At 37.3% G+C, this 22,846-nt stretch overlaps 1 protein-coding gene across 15 annotated transcripts in view; it reads left to right on the forward strand.

Annotated features, from left to right (window-relative positions):
- Window positions 1-22,846, forward strand: part of LOC126247140 (synaptopodin-2) — a 420,967-nt gene that overhangs the window by 388,490 nt on the left and 9,631 nt on the right. For 14 of the 15 annotated variants that reach the window (XM_049948459.1, XM_049948460.1, XM_049948464.1 and 11 more), the window contains one exon: window positions 6,573-7,514. The exons of the other annotated variant lie outside the window; for it this stretch is intronic. In XM_049948459.1, the coding sequence (XP_049804416.1) occupies window positions 6,573-7,514 (942 nt within the window). The remainder of the gene's footprint in view (window positions 1-6,572; window positions 7,515-22,846) is intronic. 15 annotated transcript variants of the gene reach the window in all.

Below are 22,846 nucleotides of genomic sequence, written 5' to 3' on the forward strand. Positions count from 1 at the left end.
TATTTCATTATTTTTTACGACTCTGGGGTCAGTTGGCACTGTGTGTTTTCTGAAAAATTTTAGAGTCTCAAGAATGTAGAGGCATGGCAGCGTAAGAATTTCCAACTTTCTGAAGATGGGTTTGCAGGAGTCTCTGGGTTTGCTCCCAGTAATAATCCTCATTACTCTCTTCTGGATTCTGAATGTGCTCAGAGCAGTTGGAGAATTTCCCCAGAATATTACACCATATTTTAGGTGGGCTTGTATGCAAGCGTAGTATGCACTGGTTAATGTTTTCAGGCTAGCACATGTTTTCAGTACACTCAGTGCATAACAGCCAGTACAAATCCTGGCATTTACCTTTCCTGTATGTGTATTCCATTTCAGGTTATCGTGAACCCACAGACCTAGGAGTTTAAAAAGAGTGTCAGTATCTATTGGCTGGTTATTTATAGTGACAAATGGCTGAGAGGAATTTGCATTTTGTGTTGTGTGGAAGTTCATGGAAGCTGTCTTTTTGGTGTTGATAGTTAATCTGTTGATTTTTGCCCAGTTGCTGAGTTGATCAGTAGCCAAGTTCACAACTTTTTGCACAGCCTCTGTATTCTCCCCATTGAGGAGTACAGTTGTGTCATCAGCAAATATTATTGTTTTGTGTGCATCAACATTTAGGTCATCAATGGTGTCTGTTCTTTTGGACATGCCCAAAGTTATAATAAGGGTCAGAATGTTCTTTGTACTTATTATAATATCTAGATTTAGCTGTTTTAACTGCTTGTGACTATGATTTCTTATCAATATTTCATGAGTGACAAAGTATAAATTTTAACACTTCTGTTCTTTTCTCCCATATACGTTCAGAAATAATAAAATGGATAATGCTGTGCAATTACTAACACGATATGCTGAGGAGCTGTCAGTGACATTAAATGTAAAACCTGTCAACTTAAAAAATTAATCATTGCAGTGTCAATATCCCTAATAATAAACTCTAGGGAAGTATTAAATAATGTTAATAAGTATATTCATTATTATGTGGCATTACTTAGACTTTTGAGTACTTAACAGAATTTTTTACTGTAATTTTAATATGAAACCCAGAATAAGTAATTTACTCAGAAACAAACAAGTATCCAGACATTTCCATGTCTGTCAAGCTGACCTACACAATGTTCTCAGAATATAACCAGTATTGTGCTTAAGTCCTCTTTCTTATTTCTCACACCCAAAGTCAATGCCGCAAAATTTCTATACAGTTTTATATGTTGTGATAGAATGAGAGAATAAATATTGATGACAAGGTCATTAGAGGCAGAGCAGGGACAGGGAAGGAAATTGGCTGTCTCCTTTTCAGAGAAATTATCCTTGCATTAACCTTACTAATTTATGGGAGCCCCTCAGAAAAGGTTTCACTGCAAAGGTTACTGTGTGGAATAGCTGCACGAGCTAGAAACCACTTTCACATAAATCCAATTTATTTCTTTTCTGATCTCTCTTAGATATGTAATACATATGATGCATGATCAAAAAGTAACAGGGATTTTTTTTAATTTTGCAGGCTTTATACTTCTGATTTTCAAAACTTTTTTTTCTTATCTCATTGGTACACATGTTCCTGATATATTTGTATTTTCAGATGTTTTGAATATTTACTTTATTGTTGATAGTTGAAAAGGTTATTTGTATTTTTTAGTGCTTGGTGAATTTTTACTTACAGAAAAGATGGCTCAAAAAATTTGCATTAAATTTTGCTTAAAAAATGGAATAAAGTGCAGCACCACATTCAAAATATTGACTATGGCTTTAGTGAGTCTACTATAAGTAAGACAAGAGTTTATGAGTGGTATAAACATTCCAAAGAGAGTCAAGAAGACATTGGAGACCACAACTTCCCTCATTGCCCTAGCACATCAACTACTGACAACAATTTGGAAGAAGTAAAGAAAATGGTTCTGGAAAAATCACCATCACAGAGGTTGCTGATGATGCTGGCATATCCTTTGTCTCATGGAAAGCAATGTTTTTGTATGCTTTGAGCATGAAATGAGTAGCAGCGAAGGTTGTTCCGACATTGTTGAATTTTGACCAATAAAGACATCAGTCAGACATTGCTAGGAAATTGCTGTATGAATTCAACAACAACGCAGAACAAATGGGTATATGGGTATGACATCAAAACCAAGGCCCAGTTGTCCCAGTGGAAACTGCGTGAAGAGCCAAGACTAAAAAAATTCAACAAGTTCAATCGCATGTGAAGGTTCTTCTGACTGTTTACTTTGATTACAATGGTAGAGTGCATCATGAGTTCCTGCCATATGGTTAAGAAGAATACTAACTGGAAGTTATATGGCATTTGCATGAAGCAATTGAAAGAAAACAATCAGAATTGTGGCAAAACCACTCATGGAAATTGCACCACAATAATGCTCCCGTTCACACTTCAAAGCTTGTTTATGGTTTTTTGGCAAAAAGCGAAACTTTATGTTGCCTCTGTGAATATCTAACAAACATTGCCTCCTGTGACTTCTTTCCATTCCTGAGGCTGAAGAGAGCCATGAAAGAATATCATTTTGTTACTACTGATGAGAGAAAAACAGGATCGCTGTAGGAGCTGAACACAATAATGAAAAGCAAGTTCCAGAAGTGCTTCAAATGTTGGAAAAAGGGCTGACACAAGTGTATTATATCTGAGGAAGATAACTTTGAAGGGCACACAGTTGATGTTAATGAATAAATAAAAATACTTTAAGAAAAACAAAATTTCCCATTACGTTTTTATCACAACTGTTTTCAAAGCTTTATGATCTAAAGCATAGGGCATAAGCGCCAAGTAACAATGTATAAACAGTTGATATAGAAACATCTAATTCAAAGATATATACAAAAATTTTCATGTAGGAACATGAAAATTCAATCCCGCTAAAAGTTGTCTGTTCTACGATTGTCATAACATATCTGAAAATCCTTATTCCCATCTTTCTAAAGAATATCTTATCTTTTGTGAAAACTATGTAGTTCAAAAACTATCTTTATTCAAGACTGTATGTGTATACAATGTTAGGATCTTATCAGGCAATGTTTTCAAAGATGCAGTCTCATCATATCGTAGCTCTAATTTTTCTGATTCCAACAATACATAATTTATCTTAATAATATGTTAGTTAGCGAAATATTTCAATTAGAAAATTGTTTCTAGAATATTTTTGATGGGCTTTTGTAAGATACACTCAAGAACCACCTCATAAAACAGAACCATCATTTCTAACAATTTAAGGATGTTGAGCCAACTGTTAACCAAAATAGGTTCTCTGTCTAACATGTATCTGTATACTACACCTTTTTTTCCACATCATACATACATACTCTGCAAACCACTACACAGAGCATGTTGGAGGGTACCTATTACCATTGCTAGTCAATTCCCTTTTCTGCCCACTGACAAGTGGAGCAAGAGAAAACTACCCGTCTATATGCCTTGGTATGAGCCCTAACTTCTCTTATCTTACATTTGTGGTCCTTACACAAGATGTAAGATGGTGGCAATGGAATCAGACTGCCTTCAGTCGCATAAGCCAGTTCTCTAAACTTTAGTGTTTCATGTAAAGAATGTTGTCTTCCCTCCATGGATTCCAATTTGAGTTGATGGTGCATCTCCGCAATACTTGCATGTTGACTGAAACTACCAGTAATAAATGTAGCAGCACACCTCTGAATGTCTTTGACATTTTCCTTTAATCTGATCTTGTTGGGTCTCAAACACACAAGCAGTACTGAAGAATGAATCACAATAGGATTCTATGTGATCTCTTTTATAGATGAACAACAGTTTCCTAAAATTCCCACAATAAACTGAAGTCGACCATTCATTTTCTCTACAACTGACCTTATACACTCATCCCATTTTGTATTGCTTTACAGTGTTACACCTAGATTTTTAATCGATGCTGTATTGCTTTACAGTGTTACACCTAGATGTTAGTCGATGCAAGCAGGATTACACTGCTTTCCTTGGTATTTTGTTAGGCTGGCATCTATTGTGGGAGGATCACCTTGATCTTTGATGTCAAAAATTAAGAAAATCAATCAAAACAATGAAGACAATAGCACAAGTTCTTAATCACGAGCAAATGAGTATTATCTACCATTCTTTATGGACACTGCAATGGTTAATTTTTGAAGTTGACAGGTTTTACATTTAATGTCACTGACAGCTCCTCAGAATATTGTGTCAGTAATTGCACAGCATTATCCATTTTATTATTGCTGAAAGGAGTGTTTAACAGAGCATGTTTTATATGTGAGGAAAGAATAGAAGTGTTAAAATTTATACTTTGTCACTCATGAAATATTGATAAGAAATCATAGTCACAAGCAGTTAAAACAGCTAAATCTAGATATATAATAAGTATAAAGAACCTTCTGACCCTTATTATAACTTTGGTCAGGGTTCACAACTGTGTCATTAGTGTTTCGTCCTCTTCCCATATTCATCAACATAGCGAAGAAAGCAGCTTATTTTTGAACATAAGGTGTTGAAATGTAAATCTGTGAGAGAGGTTGCAGCTGTTATTTTATGCTTCATGGTTTATGTTGTGCTGTGCATTCCTGATCCTTTGGAGTTATGGTGGTTTACAATGATTTCTCTCATTCCTTATATCTGTTAGAACATGCTTCATGAGAGAAAGCATCCACACTATGTATAAGACAGTTACACAGAATTCTGGGGAAAAAATGTAAGACCACAGTGTGAATAGCTAAATGTTGGCTACCGTTCTTCAGTGGAAGTAACCTGCAGTCATGACAACATTACTGACAGCACACAAGTCAATATCTTTAGAAAGACACATTATGTGGCTCAGCATATTAGTTGATAAGATTTCAATCTGTAGCCTGAAGTTTTGACAGTTTAACTTCCAACTTATACTAACACTGTTTAATGTGATTTCCAGCTATGGCAACATTAAGTTGTCAACTGTATAAAAGTAAACAAAAGAATCACACTTTGTTAAGCATCCCATAGTAACCCTTTTTCTGGGAGAACCAGTTCTTTGGTGAGAAGAACGCAATGAATACCACTATAATAAAATGCATTGGTGTTCACACCAGCCTGTTAACTAACTTTTATTCATGCTTAATATGAGATTTTTATTTATTCCGTGAGATAGTGTTGTGTGGATTCATGTGATGTTATTATTTAGTACACATAGTGCAATTGGAACATGCATTTTTTTATTTATCACCTAGGTCATACCAAGACCCTGGCCTTTACCCAGTGCATATTGTAGCCACAATCTAAGACAATGTGAAAAATTTTACAGAAGGTGGTGTCCTGCATGATTTGCAATAAACTTCACCAGATATTTAAAGTTTGATGTATGCATGTGTAGGAAATATCAATATTGGAACTTGGTAGTGATGTGAAGTGTGTCTAGAAATTGATTTGTGAATTAACAGTGTGATTTTGACACATGATAATACCTTATTTTCTGCACACAGATCTGTCTAGCACAATTTTGAAAACAGTAAAATAACAAGCTGGTTAATTGCTAAAATTAATAAGTATTTTATATCCCCTTTGTATCAATATAATGTAAATGTCATAAAACATTGCTATCATTGCCTGCATTTTTCCGTAAATAAATTGCTTTATAATTTAAGGATACTCTCTTTCAATTCATCACTCCTTAGCCAGAATTATGGCTATAATATAGATTTAATTATTATTTTTGCATAGATATATTCCATGTGAGAGGTGAGTGATAATTTCAGATGTTTTAAAATACTTAGTGCCAACAATTCATAGTGATGACAAGAAAATCCCAGTAAATTATTACTAAAGTTGATGCAAGAATATTTATAGAAAATTATTACTAACACACTAAGTTTTCTTAATTAAGTGCTGTACAATTTGAAATGCCATTTTTTTTTTTTTTTTTTTTTTTTTTTTTTTTTTTGAAAGAATATTGCCTCATAATTTTACAGCACCATTGCTGTAGATGTTTCACATATGGAAAGTTGGAAAGAAATATTAACTAAATGTTACTCATTAAGAAGAACTGTGTAATCATTTGCAAGAAAAATTTTATTTTATTCTTCTACATCTCAAGAGATAAGGAGGTATTATAGATGAACGTAATCTTTCTTTCTTCCTGTCACTACTGTTTTCTTTTTCATTTTCCTATGTCTGTTACCTTTGATTCATACTTATGTGCCACTCCATGATAATTACAGTTTTTATGCAAAAAGAAATACTTCAGTTGCTACAATATTCACAAAAAGTGACATTACTAACATAAGAAATTGTTCTTTTTGAAGGACAAATAACTGCAACAAAGCATTTGAAAATTTTCAATTTTTTTTCTTTTTTACCTGTGCCAATCAAAATTAAAGACATGTGGAACAATGATTATGTAAGTCTACATTTTTCTCAGGAACTGAAATCAATGTTCATGTTCCTTCTCATACTCTCGTTTTAAAAAAACAGATGTAATATACTTTAATTTCTACTATATGTAATGTGTAACACACTAATTTTGAAAAATCTGAAACAAAATAACACTGTGCAAGTCTTAAGGAATATAACTTGTCATCAGGTCAGTCCACCACTACCGCTACTACTGATGCTGCTGCAACTAACATCTTAGGCATGGAGTCTAGTATGATACCTACTGGTAGTACTTTCAGTGCCTCATCATCTTATGCCACTTCAATGAACAAGGAACAAGTAACAGAAACTGTTTCTTCAGTTCACAACATAAGTAAGAAAACTGAGAAACAAGTGAAGAAAGAGGAGAATAGTTTTATTACTACAGCTGTATCTGAAGACACATCATCTCTAAAACAATCTTTAAGTGAAATAATCAAGGGTGAGAAAGTTTCTTCAAGTAAAGTGGCTGAGGAAATGACAAGTGCAAAATCTACCGAATTTATTGAACAAGGTATAAGAGACGCAGCTACATTTCCACCATTGCAGTTCAGACAGTCATCATCGGCAAAAGAGACCGCAAAAGAAAATATTATTGAGTACACAAATATCCATAAGCAATTAGATACTGCAGAGACAGAGAGTGGTGTGTTGTATGAGTCAAAACAGCCTGTTAGAACTCTTATAGAATCATTTGAGCAGAATACAAGGCCACCATTTAAGTATAAACAGGTTCAGCCAGAATCACAAGTGGCAGGAATTTTACAACAGAAGCAAGAATCAAAGCCACACCCAAGTTGTTATTACATTGCAAATGTTGCAAATGTGAAATCACGAACATTTGATGTGCCACTACAACAGGGCATTGAAACAAAAACAGAGGGTGCTTCATTTTCATCTCAAATAACTGAAAAAACACATATCGAGTCAAGCTATGAGCAGAAATCAGAAATGCGTACGAGTACTTCTTTTTTCTCACAACAAGGTTCATCCGCACAGCTCACAGAGCAAAAAACGTCAGTACCAACGATTCCTAAGGCCCAGCCTCCACAGCACAAGACAGTATCATCCACAACCGGATCTGTCCAGCAGCTTCTAACAAAAACAGCAGGCAAGACCTGTTTTTTTGTTTCACTCCAGTTTTTTGAGTAGATAGACCCATTTTTGACTGCTACTTGTGATTTAGTATTTCCTATTAACATAAATAACTTTTAGATGTAAATAAATATTAACAAATTTGATCAGTGCCTTCCTACTGATAGTAGCTATATATACATATTTAATATTTGCATGCTGACATATGTGCATTTGTGATGACCATAAATTGCCATTCAGCCATGTTGAATCTTATTTCTACAAGAGACTTACTCAGTTCCAATGCACTATTTTTTAATCTCTGCTTTGTTGCTGACAATGGCATCTCTGAGGCACGCAGGCGACAGTGTTTCATTATGTGAAAGATTACAGTCCTCTTCAGGCAGCACTTTATCAATGTTGATTTTTAATTCAACATACAGGGTCAAGATTGGAATACCCATTTCATCATCAGTTGTATCTGGGAAAGCAATCACAATTATATAGATTCAGTTAAATTCATCCATGGATAGCCACTAACAACTGATATCCAGTCATACCATTTTACCATGCAGGTAAAACCACATAAGATCACGCAAAAACTTTTAAAAAAATCCAAACTGAACATCTGTGTAGGTTTTGTATCTGTAAGGAAGTTTTCAAATATCTTTGTGATTTGAATTACATGGTAAAGTGGTATGGCAGGAAATGGTCAGCTGATAGCCATATATGGGTATATTTCTTTGGTTCAGTGCAGATGTGATTGATATCACAGATACATCTGATGATGGAATGATTGTTCTGAAACTGAGCATATACATTGTATGAATAAATAATATTTCTAAATGTGCACCCTAAGGATGTTTGTAATCTCTCATACAATAGTCTGTATAACTTTTTTTTAAAAAAAAGTTTTAAAGTAGATTATATTTGTTTCAGTTACAGTCAGTTATCTTAGTTCTAAAGTGTAGTACGTGTTAAGAAACTAGTATGGAAAAAAGTATGCTTTTCCTCAAAGTGCAGGCTGTGGAATACTGAAAGTGAATTTATTTAGCATTTGATGCTCTTAAACTATTAGAAGTATATTAACAATTACAAACAAATAAATAATGAACAACCAGTTAAATAAACACTAGGAAAAACCAAAGGCCACTGTCCACATATCCCAACAACTCAGTTTCTTTATAATCAGCATGATGTAGTTCTTCCAGGGATCTGGCAAAACTACAGAATAGTCAGCTCTGAACAAGATGTGCATCTCTGCATCACCTTCTGCAGTCACAGCTTGGGGCTGTCCCACATCTGATTTAGTTCAGTTTGCACCAGGTGATGCATGGGAGTTGACATTTGGTTTCCAACTTGTAGGAAGCCTTGCTGTGGTGAAAACTCCAATTTCCAGGCAGCCACAAGATGACATTTCTGGTAACAGGCTCATGGCAGTTCTCCAGGCTGGTTGACAAGACTTCAGTCAGGTTACAGAACGTTGCTGAATGATATTGTGCTAGGAGACAAACTAGTTTTTGTATATTCTTGGTCATGACTGACTATTTGCTCTGTTTTTACATGAGGTAGAGTGATGTTGGGCTTAGCACTGGGAGCCACTGAAGTAGCATATGCAGAAGCATACTATATACAATCAAATGGCCTTTTCACTTTTGCAACTGTTTTCCAAAGGTGGTGTTGGTAGGTGAATGGCCTATCCAAAGTGATCCCTAATACTTTGAATTCCTGTCATGTTGTAACACACTGCCTCAGAATATTATCAGTGGACAGTAGCTGCTTATTTGTTGCTCAGAATGAGTGCTGCAATATCTGTCTCCTCAGTACACATGTCTTCTGTCAGCATTTTCATCTGTCTCTGACAGACATTGAACCACCATATAGATTATACAGATATGCATAATTTGTGATACACAGTTTCTGGTAGGCAGGCTAATTTTGGTTTGTGGAATTTACTCTTCATATGTTTGGAGTAAACTTGAAACAGGTAGTTAATCAGCATATTATTCAATAAGGAGTTGATTTTTAAGTATAGAATTTCTGTAGAAGTGTCTCTGTTCAGTTTGTGTCATATGGTGTGAACAGGTCGAGGAAGACAGCAACAATCTTTTTTCTTTTTTCTCAAAGGCAGTTTCCAAGTACGAGGGTGGTTTGAAAAGTTCTTGAAATCACCACAAGAGGTCAGTGCTAGCGCAAAGAGTTGTTCACATGATGTTCATTGGACTGTTGTCTGTAAACACATGCCACGGCAGTGCTCTTGGAAGAGTGGTGGTGTGGCTCTGCTGTTGTTCCCACATAATGATTTGCATAGATGGAAAAAAATTGAGATTCGAGCAGTGATTAAGTATTTCGTAAAGAAAGATATGAAAGCAAAGGACATTCATGCCAATTTCCAGAATATACTGGGGGATTCTGCCCATCCATGTTCAACTGTTGCCAAGTGGACAATGAATTTAAATTTGGTCAGGAGAGCTTAGATGATGATCCACGCAGTGGTCGACCGAGATGTGTCACTACTCCAGAAATCATTGCGTAAGTGCACAAATTGGGCATGGAGGATTACCGATTGAAAGTGTGTGAAATTGCTCATGCTTGTCAGATGTCATTAAAAGGGTGTAGCACATTTTAACTGAAGGATTAGAAATGAAAACATTATCTGCAAGATGGGTGCTGCAACTCTTGATGCGTGCCCGCACACATGTGCCATTGCCATGGCAAAATTACACAAACTAAGGTGTGAATTGTTGCCACATCTGACTTATTCACCTGATATGGCTCTGTCATTCTTTCATCTCTTCCCAAAAATGAAAATTTTTCTTGGTGGACAAAGATTTACTTCAAACGAAGAATTGATAACTGGAGTTGACAACTATTTTGCAGGCCTGGAGGAATGCATTTTTGAGATGGGATCAAGGCATTGGAACATCTTTGGACCAAGTGTGTTAATCTACAAGTAGATCATATTGATAAATAAAAAAAGTTTCAGTGATGCAAGTACTTTTTTCTATTACGTTCCGTGAACTTTTCAAACCACTCTCGTACATGGGTGAGGTGAGGTCCTCATCATTGCAATCACAAATGGGGTGGAATTCACCTTATTCTGCTGGGATTAGCAGTCAGTGACATGCTATTCTGTTGAGGATCAACTTAACAGTGTGTATGTGACAGAAAGTAGTCTAATTGTTCTGTACCTTTTTGGAAGATCAAGGTCTTTACCCAGTTTCAGTAATTCCACAATTTTAGTCTTCTTTTAGACTGTTAGTAGTGTACTTGTCACAGAGTCACCTTTTGCCTGTAGGAATCTAAAGTTCTGATACAGAGGAGGAGAATCCCATTACAGCTTTAGTAAAGAACAGAAAGATGTTCGAAATTCTATATCCTGATGTCTGTGAGCTTTCATTTGTACAATAGTAGAAGTACCATTGTAAGTCAGAACTTGATTAAATGGCTGTTACATAATTTACACGACTATGGAACTTGCAGAGTCCTGCTCATTTCTTTTGTACCTACAGCAGTAGTTAGATGCTTCAGGCCATAAATCAGTGAATATTTTATATGGTAGGAAGAAAGTAGTGCAAGGTACATTTATTTTTTTGAAGGGGGCTACGTGCAAAGAGGTGGGCTTTGTCATTTAGTACTTGATTTGCAGATTAGAATAGATGTGTTTTCCATTCCAGGTAACAGAAAATGGTTGAGTGCAAAATCCTGTTTTAATTACATCTCATCTTTGAGCATGTGGCTGCCATTGGTCCATTGTTAAGTACTTCAAAATTTTATTTATGGCTGTCATGATCCATTTTCAATGCTGTTTATGGCGTATTATGGACTTTTCGTACTTTTCAGTATTTTTCCTTCCTTACTAAAGAAGGAATTTGTTTATTTATTTATTTTTTTATTTCTTGGAAGACCCTGTTGAAAGTATTGTAATTAACAAATCGAGGTACACACTAGCAAAAAGAATCATCTGTTAAAAACAGCATTAATAATTAACTTGTTAAAGTGCTATACACCATATAAACTTCCTTAGGCAAAGTTTAAAATAAAATTAGTAGAAAAGCTGCTGCTTTTGAGTGCTGAGGAGTGGGGAGAGGAGAAGAAGGTGAGCAAGAAAGACTGCTGCTTCACTTACATTAAACAGCTGCCTGTTTATTGATGTGTCGGCAGCTGGACCAACACCTTGTAGATAGAGGTGGCTTAAAAGGCACGCTAGACTAACGCAGACGGGCGTGAAGTACTGGAACAGGATACGTAATTAATGCTATGAAGAAAAGTACGTAGCTGGTATAATACTTATCTTTAATCAATCATTGTGGTACATCGCACAAAGGAGACTTTAATTACAATCACTGTAAGGCTAATGGCGCCTTGCTAGTTCGTAGCCATTAACTTAGCTGAAGGCTATTCTGTCTCTCGGCTAATGAGAGAGAAAGGCTTCGTATGTCTAGTCGCTAGCTCTGTCGTCCGTACAACTGGGCTGAGTTCGAGTCAGTCTCTCGAGACCTGCCTTGTGGTGGCGCTAGGTTTGCGATCACACAGTGGCGACACGCGGGTCCGACATGTACTACAGGACCGCGGCCGATTTAAGCTACCACCTAGCACGTGTGGTGTCTGGCTGTGACACCACATTTATCTCCTGCTGTCTTTACAGATACAACTACTTGTATGCTGCTTCTGGGGACTAGTAGGCAGATTAAAAATTTTATGCATTTTTTTCATATCATGATACATATGTGCAGAAAATCACTGTACTGCACATAGTGAAATAGATATCTATAATGGAAGGAATGTGAAGGAAGCAGAAAGAGACAACACAAGAAAAATGCCTACACCAAACACTAGAGACAACACAAGAAATATGCCTATACCAAACACTATCAACTGCTTTCCAAATTATGCCATTATGATCTTATATTTCAGTATGTTAAACTTTAAATTTCCTTGCTTCAGACATAAAGAAAAACTTCATGTGAAAGAGAATTCAATAAGATTGTAGAGAAGCAGAAAGAGCAGGGCATCCAGCTACAGACACAACTGATGCCAATATTGAGTATCAAACACGTGACTACTGATGATGTTGCAAACCGTATGCAGATCAGTCATGGTTCTATACATGAAATCATGCATAACCAGCTCAACTTTCACAAAGTCTGTGCAAAATGGGTTCCAAAGCAACTTGATGAAGAGCATAGGCATAACTGTGTGAAAATCCGCCACCTACTAGACCATCAGGCTAACAAAGGTGAGATGTTTCTAAAACAAATGATTGATGGAGGTGATCCACTTGAATATGTGTTGAAAGGCTACCGATTCAGCTCTGATCAACAGGTGAAGGAAGCAGTGCAATTGTGGATTGCTGTGCCACCAAAAGGCTTTTTTCAGAAGGTATCAGAAAGATAGCGTCTTGGTAAACCAAGGGCATTGAAAAGCGGGGTGAATGTGATGACAAATGATATCATTCAAAATTGTGAACTCTTGTTGTACTAAAATTTTATTTCTGTGAGGAGCCACAACTTCTAATTACCTTAAAAAAAAAAAATGGTCCGTTGTAGGCTATTCTTGTTAGTCATTTATTTCCACTCTGATAGTCTGAATTTTGCTAAAAATTAAATGAATGCATTCGCACATCCAATCCACCATGCAAACAAACAGTGATTGGTATTCACCTGTTTGGGGTTATGTAGTTCAGGTCATATAGCCCTCTCCCCTTTTGTCTGCGGGCAAGTTATTTATTTCTAGATGCGACAGGGATTTCCCTGGCAGAGACATCATGTGCCCTATGCATACATTCAAGCGGTGGATAGCTAGGTGCATTGTGGAACATGGTTTTTTTTATTCAAGAAATGAATTTGGTGCCCCCTGAAATTGCTGTCCAGGGCAGATAACCTGGCAGTTTGCCCCCCCCCCCCCACCCACCCCCCCCCTCCGCCACCCTCCCCCACTAGGTTCGGGCGTGGTAGCAGCATCATAAATGTGTAGGTCACTAGATTAGTAGTGTAACAAACAATATTCACCAAGCTGTGAACTACATACAGATAGTTATTTGTTCTGTTCAGTCACGGGAAAATTTTCATAATAGTAAAATTAACATACTCTCAAAACAAAGGTTGAGGATACACAGTTGTGCATAAAACAGCACATATTCCAGTCTGAGGAAAGTGACAACTAATCACCTGAACTGAGTATGTGCAAAGAATGATGGTATGACATTTGGTATTACCCTTTTTGTGGCAAAAACTTAAAATGGACATAGCTGATTCCTTTCTTGTCAGTGAATGGTGCTTTATTACAATTTACTGGTGGTTAAATTGTTATATTTTTATCCCATACAGTTGGCTAAATGGAACTACCAAGCTTATAACGACAACTTATTTCTGCAGAACTAAAACCTGGTAGTACTGTTCTCAGGTGACTTAGCTGGGTGCATTCGTCTTCGCAACATGATATTTCAACAGTGTACCATCTAGGTATTAAAATCCAGGGAGAAGAAATAAAAACCTTGAGGTTCGCCGATGACATCGTAATTCTGTCAGAGACAGCAAAGGACTTGGAAGAGCAGTTGAACGGAATGGACAGTGTCTTGAAGGGAGGATATAAGATGAACATCAACAAAAGCAAAACGAGGATAATGGAATGTAGTCGAATTAAGTCGGGTGATGTTGAGGGTATTAGATTAGGAAATGAGACACTTAAAGTAGTAAAGGAGTTTTGCTATTTGGGGAGCAAAATAACTGATGATGGTAGAAGTAGAGAGGATATAAAATGTAGACTGGCAATGGCAAGGAAAGCGTTTCTGAAGAAGAGAAATTTGTTGGAAGTGAAACATGGACGGTAAATAGTTTGGACAAGAAGAGAATAGAAGCTTTCGAAATGTGGTGCTACAGAAGAATGCTGAAGATTAGATGGGTAGATCACATAACTAATGAGGAGGTACTCAATAGGATTGGGGAGAAGAGGAGTTTGTGGCACAACTTGACCAGAAGAAGGGATCGGTTGGTTGGACATGTTCTGAGGCATCAAGGGATCACCAATTTAGTATTGGAGGGCAGCGTGGAGGGTAAAAATCGTAGGGGGAGACCAAGAGATGAATACACTAAGCAGATTCAGAAGGATGTAGGTTGCAGTAGGTACTGGGAGATGAAGAAGCTTACACAGGATAGAGTAGCATGGAGAGCTGCATCAAACCAGTCTCAGGACTGAAGACCACAACAACAACACCTTGCCATCTTCAGGTAATACGTGACATGTCCAGAAAGTAAGTACTATACTGGGAAAAAACTCATAAAATTTTTTTTAACTGAAATTTATTTGTACAAAAAAGAATATATCTTAACCTCTTTTTCTACAAAGTTGCCACCATTTTTCAGCCATTTGTCATATTGGGGAACCAACTTATCAAAGCCCCCTTCATAGAAAGAACCCACCAGTGCAGCGAGCCACTGCTGAACACTATTTTATTTTGCATCGTCATCACTGTCAAAGTACTTTCCTCCAAAATCACGCTTAAAGTTCATCTTCGTGTGAGATCAGGGCTGCATGTTGGGTGCTTGAAATTCTCCCAAACAAATTGTTGAACAAGGTTTTGAATGACATCCACAAATGAGGATGTGTGTTGCCATGAAGCAACACAGTGACTCAACTGAATGTTTTGAATTACATGCCTTCTGACTACCACTTGTTCTTGAACTTGAAGCACGATTTCAGAAAAAGGTGCTTTGACAGAAATAACAATGCAAAAAATGGTGTTCACCATTGGCTGTCTTAGTGGCGGCACCTTTCTATGAAGAGGACATAGAAAAGTTGGTTTCCCACTATGACAAATGTGTGCACAATGGTGGAAACTACACACATCAAAAAACAAGTTTTGCATCACCCCAGTTCCCAGAACTTCTGAAGATAGACATTGACTGTGGATAATGTATCACAGCCACAGTCCCTTTGACTGTTCAGAGAGGTCACTAAGCCCGCCCAAAGGTGGAGGGGTCTGACAGCCGATTAGTTCCAGTCATTTCACCAGGAAGGAGGTACCTGGCTCGTGTTGTCTGTAGTTCAACCCTGCCTAGACCGTCAATACCGCAGTTTGATTGTGTCCACATTGTTACTTCACACCAGGAAGGGCTCTCTACAACGGAAGTGTCCAGGTGTCTTGGAGTGAACCAAAGTGATGTTGTTTGGACATGGAGGAGATACAGAGACAGGAACTGTTGATGAAATGCCTTGCTCAAGCCACCCGAGGACTACTACTGCACTGGATGACCGCTACCTATGGATTATGGCTTGGAGGAACCCTGACAGCAACGCCACCATGTTGAATAATGCTTTTTGTGCAGCCACAGGTCGTCGTGTTACGACTCAAACTGTGTGCAATAGGCTGCATGATGCGCAACTTCCCTCCCGACATCCATGGCAAGGTGCATCTTTGCAACCACTACACCATGCAGCACGGTACAGATGGGCCCAACAACATACCAAATGGACCGCTCAGGACTGGAATCATGTACTCTTCACCAATGAGTGTTGCATATGCCTTCAACCAGACAATCATCAGAGACGTGTTTGGTCGCAACCCGTTCAGGCTGAACACCTTAGAGACACTGTCCAGTGAGTGCAACAAGGTGGAGGTTTTGGGGTGGCATAATGTGGGGCCGAAGTATGCCACTGGTGGTCATGGAAGGCACCGTAATGGCTGTATGATACGTGAATGCCATCCTCCGACCGATAGTGCAACCATATCGGTAGAATATTGGAGAGGCATTCTTCTTCATGGACGACAACTCACATCCTAATCATGCACATTTTGTGAATGACTTCCTTCAGGATAATCACATCATTCAACTAGAGTGGCCATCATGTTCTCCAGACATGAACCCTATCGAACGTGCCTGGGATTGATTGAATAGGGCTGTTTATGGATGATGCGACCCACCAGCCACTCTGAGGGACCTACGCCGAAACGCTGTTGAGGAGTGGGACAATCTGGACCAACAGTGCCTTGACAAACTTGTGGATAGAATGCCATGACAAATACAGGCATGCATCAATGCAAGAGGATGTGATACTGGGTATTAGAGGTACTGGTATGTACAGCAATATGAACCACCATCTCTGAAGGTCTCGTTGTGTGGTGGTGTAACATTACGAGTCAAGATAGCTGTAACAGAACTTGAATAGCGTAAAGTTATCGTTAAAAATGCACGCCGCGCAATTTGTTACGATTTGGTCGGTCATAATAATAGTAACATGCTTTTGAATCCCATTAAAATATAGCGGCGATACCTGTTTAGTGTTATTGGAAATAATATGTAGTAAATTAATGAGTAAGATAGCCGATCCTATAAGAAGAGATAAAATTGGGCGTATTAAGGTGTTTTGCTTTATATCGACTAAGCCGATGATACGGTGTCTTTTTTTTCCGTTTCCTCTTAGAAGAAAAACAAGTAAAGAAGTGCTAATTGTGCACTGTGAAAAACATAGGGGCGAATTTTAAATAGCTACGGTGTATAATCAGACTAACAAATGGACATTTAGTTACGCGAAATCACGGATAGCGAAGTGTGGTCATTGAATTAAGTACACCTACAGGGCAGTCAATTCCGGGATAAGTCTATTTGCATCTCACAAGGGACGCGGTATTGAGACTCGCGGAGAGCGGGCTTCAATTTATAAAAAGGAGAAAAGCTGTATCATTATCATTAACTGTTGGTGTCAAGCAACCAAAACTGTTCATCAAAGGGTTTCGGTGAATGAGTGGTGAATGCAAAATGAAACTGTGAACGAAGTTATGTTAAATAAAACAGAAGAGACAAGACAGTTTGGTCGTATCTGTTATTATTCCATAAACTGTAACATTTCTTTTCATTGTATGAAGCCTTTATAGAAGATCGTTATGACAATTTGTTTTGAACGTATCTCGTTACGAGTTAAGTTTTGGGGACCTGGTCAAGAGGGGATAGTTCGTAGATCCTAACTACTGCAGCTATTCTGGAATCAGGTGCTACCGTGACCGTTGTGTGTTGTCAATGGCTTAAGGTCATCATATCTCATGTTCTAAGATTGACGCGCCTTTCCTCTTGGTATAACGGTGTCTCACGGTAACAACGACAACGCCTACGACAAAGGAAGATACGGTAGAAGTGGCGCCACAACGTGTGGCTCGATCGAGGAGGATTGCTGCATCGAGTCGTGTGTCATCTGGATTCATGAACCCTAGAGTTGGAAAATATTGTAGCAGCCAGTGAATCTGTTCAGTGAGAGAGGTATTCTTCAATAATCGCTAAAAGTGAGCGATACTACCAGGTATGATTAAAATAACAGTATAAATATAAAAAAAAAGGAAGTTGAGACTTGTGATTTTGGTAGATAAATATATATAAATACATAGTGAAAATAAGTTTATGTCTTGGTAGTGAATAATCATGTCAAAACGAACGAAAAGAATACATGATAATGTGCAGTTGAGTAGAGTAATGAGTAGAGAGAGAGAGGAAAGTGAAGAGGATATGGGTGATGCATCCCATGAGCTCAATGTGGGACAGGAGACATGTACAGATAATAATACAGTTATTGATTTAGAGCCGTCAGGAGATTCAAATACAATGATAAGTAAGGTAAGCAGCGTGGGAGAACATAAAGATCTTGAGGTTTTGGAAGTAGATCAGCAAGTTGATCCTCAAAATGGAAATATTAATCAAAAAATATTTGATATGCTGGTATCAATAAATACTCAAATGGGTGTAATGAATGGAAGACTTGGTTCACTAGAAAAAGATAATAAGCAATTAAAAGAGGACAATCAAAAGTTAAATGAAAAATTTGAGGCCAAATTTGGTTCATTAGAAGTTAAAATGAATTCTTTGGAAAGCTAACTGAACACCTTTGATTATAAACTGGAAAATAGTAAGAAAAAATTAAAGGCGGGCTGGGAGACTCAATTAAATGCGAAATTTGGGGAACTAGATGTAGAGTTTTCTAACACCTTAGAAAGGCAATATAATAATTTAATGGGAAAACTTCATGACGTAAAAAAGAAATATGAGGTAGTTTCGAAGATTTATGATGGCCTGTCCAATAGGATGGTTAAGTGTGAAAGCAGCTGTTTCAATGCTAGCACACAGGTAGAAGAGCTTTCGAAACAAATAGTCGAGTTTGAGTCCGATGCTCATAAGGGGATTGACAAGTATTTAGTAGATCAAACTAAAAGACTTGATGAAGATCTATCTGAATGGATAGAAATAAAAGGAAATGAAATTGTAGACAAGGTTAAGGCTACTATTGGATCCCAGCCAAATGAAAATATCAATGAGCACCTAAGTAGAAATGATGAATTAATTAAGCTCTTCACTAGCGAAATTCAGAAAATAAAAGACAAAATAGTTGATGAGTTACCTAAATGTCAAAAGGAAACCAATCATAAATTGGCAGAGTTAGAACGAAAGTCATCACAAAATTTGTTGACAGAGGACGAACGTTCGGAGAATAGGTCGAAAAACAACCGAACATGTGATAATACGAAGTACAATTCTGGTGAAAATTTGCATTGGGAAGTTGATGATTCGATTGGTAAAGATGACGATTCTTTTGGTCAGCGAGGATATTTGTCTTCTTTAAAGGTGGAGAACAGCATTTTTAAAAGTAGACAATTCCCAACATTCTCCACTGAAAAGAACAACCTGCATCCGAAAATCTTTATCAATAATTTCAAAAGAATATTTCCACGTAGCTGGTCAGAACACGACCGACTTCAATTTATAGTATCCAAAATTACCGGAGAAGCCGCATTATGGGCCGCCGAAGTAAGTGAAAGTTGCCATACTTGCGCTGAGTTTGAACAACTTTTTTTGGCTAGATACTGGTCGTCGATTAACAAGGGAAATTAAAAAAAGAGGTTTATCAACCTGAGTATTTTAACAGTAAAAGAAGTACTTTAAGGCAATATTTTGAAAAGTACATAAATAAGACACGTTATTGGAGGGATCCAATTTCTCACAAGGAAGTGATCAGAGTTTTGAAGGGAAGGTTGCCCATAAATATATGTGAAAAGTTAATAAATGTTCCTGACCACGATTTAGAACAATTCTTGTTGGTGATTGACTCTATAGATATGATTATGGAAGATGCAAGACAAATGAGTAGTAATCAAATGTCGACTCACACTCATAGTAATACGAATAATTATAATAATAATTTAACATATGATAATAATAATAATACCGAAAACCAGGTCAAACCCGCATCACAGGAGCGTGGACAATCTTCGTCCTATGGTTGCAATAAAAACAATGATTATAATAAATATAGAAGAGATACTTACTGTGCTAGAGGTAAACCTCGATATGGTGACGCGAATGTGCATAGTAGTGATATTAATAAGAGTAACAGGTACCCAAGTGATGAACCCAATTGTATTCGACCTAGGGAAGATAATTCGAAGCATAATGTTCATCGGCAGGATGGAACAAATGCCTCGAGTCCTCATCCAGCACAAGGAGCTATACCAATGGACGAAGGAGCCTCCAATGTGCGACGGGGTGAATACCATAACTTGGATCATACTGTACGGATTGTGGAAGTTCATGAACCCCCAACGATGACTCAACGAGATAGATTAAACTAATACCAGTCACCAAATGCCTTCCTAGGATGACTGGAAAGGAGAAGGAAGGCAGGCATCAATTTGAACTGAGAGTATTAAGGGACAATAATGATCAGGATATAAGGAATGAATTAATTGAAGAAAAACCTGAAGTTTCTAATAAATGCAGACAAATTTTACAGGCAATAATTCCAACAAGTATAAATAATGGTGATGTTGAAATATTAATTGATACTGGAGCGACTATTAGGGTCATGACACTGGATTGTTTAAAACAGATAAGCCGAGGGGTAAAAATGCCCACTTTTCCTATCACAGGATGTACTGTGTCTGGCGGGTTCAGTGCAAAAATGCAAAAAGTTGTGAAACAGGTACATGTCGACATTACAATACAGGGGGCTCAAATAGAAAGTACATTCCTGGTTGTTCCTAAAATGACAGTACCATGCATCTGGGGTTTGGATTTTTTATGTGAGACCGGTGCAATCATTAATTTAGAGAAAGGTGAATGTATATTTAATTCCAATGGTAATGTTTTGACAGCCACCCTTAGAAAGGACCAAGTAATTCCAAATCAATTGTGTATGAATCTAATGGTAAAATATGTCAGTATTGATGATGAAAATGTGTATGATATCTGCCTTATTGAATGTTCTGAAGAAATGATGGATAAAATGTCATTGCAGGAAAAGGTGTTAGAATCAGAATATTTATCTGTTATCCAAAGGGACGAATTGTACTACTTGTTGGAAGCATATCAGTCGATTTGTAGTAAACGTCCGGGTATAATAAAAGACTTTGAATACCATATAAAGACGTATGCACATAAACTCTTTTGTCGTACTTCCTATTCTATCCCACGGACAAAGAAAGAAGTAGTCAGAAAGGAAATCAATAAAATGTTAGAATGGGGTATTATTGAGCCCTCAGATTCCGAATATTGTAACCCTCTTGTGGCGGTAATTAAACCCAATGGTGACATCAGATTGGTGTTGGATGCCAGAGAGATCAATAAGATCATTATACCTGTACAAATGCGACCGGAGAACCTAGAAGAGTTAGTACAAAAGTTTTATGGTGCCCGCTTCTTAACTTCTTTGGATATGCGTAGTTCATATTGGCAAACTAGAATATCGAAAGAATCTCGAAAATATACTGCATTCGTTTTTCTGGGCCGAAGTTACCAGTTTACCGTCATGCCATTTGGGTTGAAAATAAGCGGTGGTGTTTTCATATCGACATTAGATACCATACTGGGCAGAGACCTTTTGAATGAAGTTACTTTATATGTGGATGATTTACTAATTGCTTCTGAAACTTGGGAGGAACATTTGGACTTATTAAGAAGAGTTTTTGCGAAATTTTTGGAATACGGAGTTACTGTGAATTTGAGCAAATCCAAGTTTGCTCATAACCAATTGAAATTTCTTGGACATATAATTACTCCTGAAGGGATAAAACCAAATCCTAAAAAGATGGATGCAATTAACAGATGTGCTTATCCAAAGAATAGAATGGAATTAAAGTCATTTATCAGCTTAGTTTCATTTTTTCGACGATTTTTACCTAATCAGTTAGGAAGCCAAAACTGTTTGTTATGGCTGTTAAGAAAAAATGTCATGTGGGAATGGAATTCCGAATGCACGCAAGCTTTTGATAACATCCGCAATGCTTTGACTAATGCTCCACTGTTACATCATCCGAGACTTGATCAAGATTTTTGTATTGCTGCGGATGCTTCTGAAACAGGATTGGGTGCCACTCTTTTCCAGATGGACAATCCAGAAGATATCAGTACCATCAAAATAATTGGGTTTGCCAGCAGAACACTCTCTAGCTGTGAACGTGCGTATTGTACTACTGAATTGGAAGTACTGGCCATGGTCTGGTCCCTTAGAAAGTTTCGCTATTTTGTATATGGAAAGAAGATCATTGTATTCTGTGACCACAAAGCTTTATCTTTTATTTTAACAGGAAGGATGTTCCATTCACGTTTAACCCGGTGGGCCTTGCTACTGCAAGAATATGATATTACGCTCAAATACATCAGAGGGAAAGACATCATAGCCGATGCTCTTTCAAGACTACCAAAATGAAAGAATGACGACGAGTGTGAAGAACAGACTATTGACTTTAAAGTCATGAATTTATCAAGGCAATATTGTGAGAGGCAGATTTCACAGCTATGTCGAAATCTTCCACAACTGCAAGAAGATGATAAGTTGTGGAAAGCCATTAGACATGCTGTTGAAAGCAAAACGCTAAGTCACTCTCAAGAACAGTATCAATTAAAATCCGGAATATTGTATCGAAGGAAGGATGAAGAAGATGTTTGGAAAGTTTGTGTTCCAAATTAATATTTAGAATCACTAGTATGGTACACTCACTTGAATTGGGGTCATTTTGGTGCCGCTAAATGTACAGCCAAAATAGCACAATACTGCTATCATCCAAATTTAGGACGTCTAGCTACAAATATTCTTAAGAAGTGCAAAATATGTCAGAAGGCAAAACCCATAAACTATTGTCGGAAGATAGAATTACATCCGATCATCCCACAACAACCTTTAATGTTGGTGTCATGTGATGTCTGTGGCACATGTCCCCTGACACGTGGATGGTTCAAATATGTTTTGGCTTTCTATGATCTCGTTTCAAAATATGTGAAATTATATCCTTTGAAAAATCTCCATGTTCGACCCATGTTACACAAATTTATCAACAACTATATAACTGAGCTCGGCAAACCTATAATGATCTTGACAGTCAACATTGCTTAT

Source organism: Schistocerca nitens, chromosome 1 (genome assembly GCF_023898315.1).
Source record: "Schistocerca nitens isolate TAMUIC-IGC-003100 chromosome 1, iqSchNite1.1, whole genome shotgun sequence".
Classification (NCBI taxonomy): Eukaryota; Metazoa; Arthropoda; class Insecta; order Orthoptera; family Acrididae; genus Schistocerca; species Schistocerca nitens.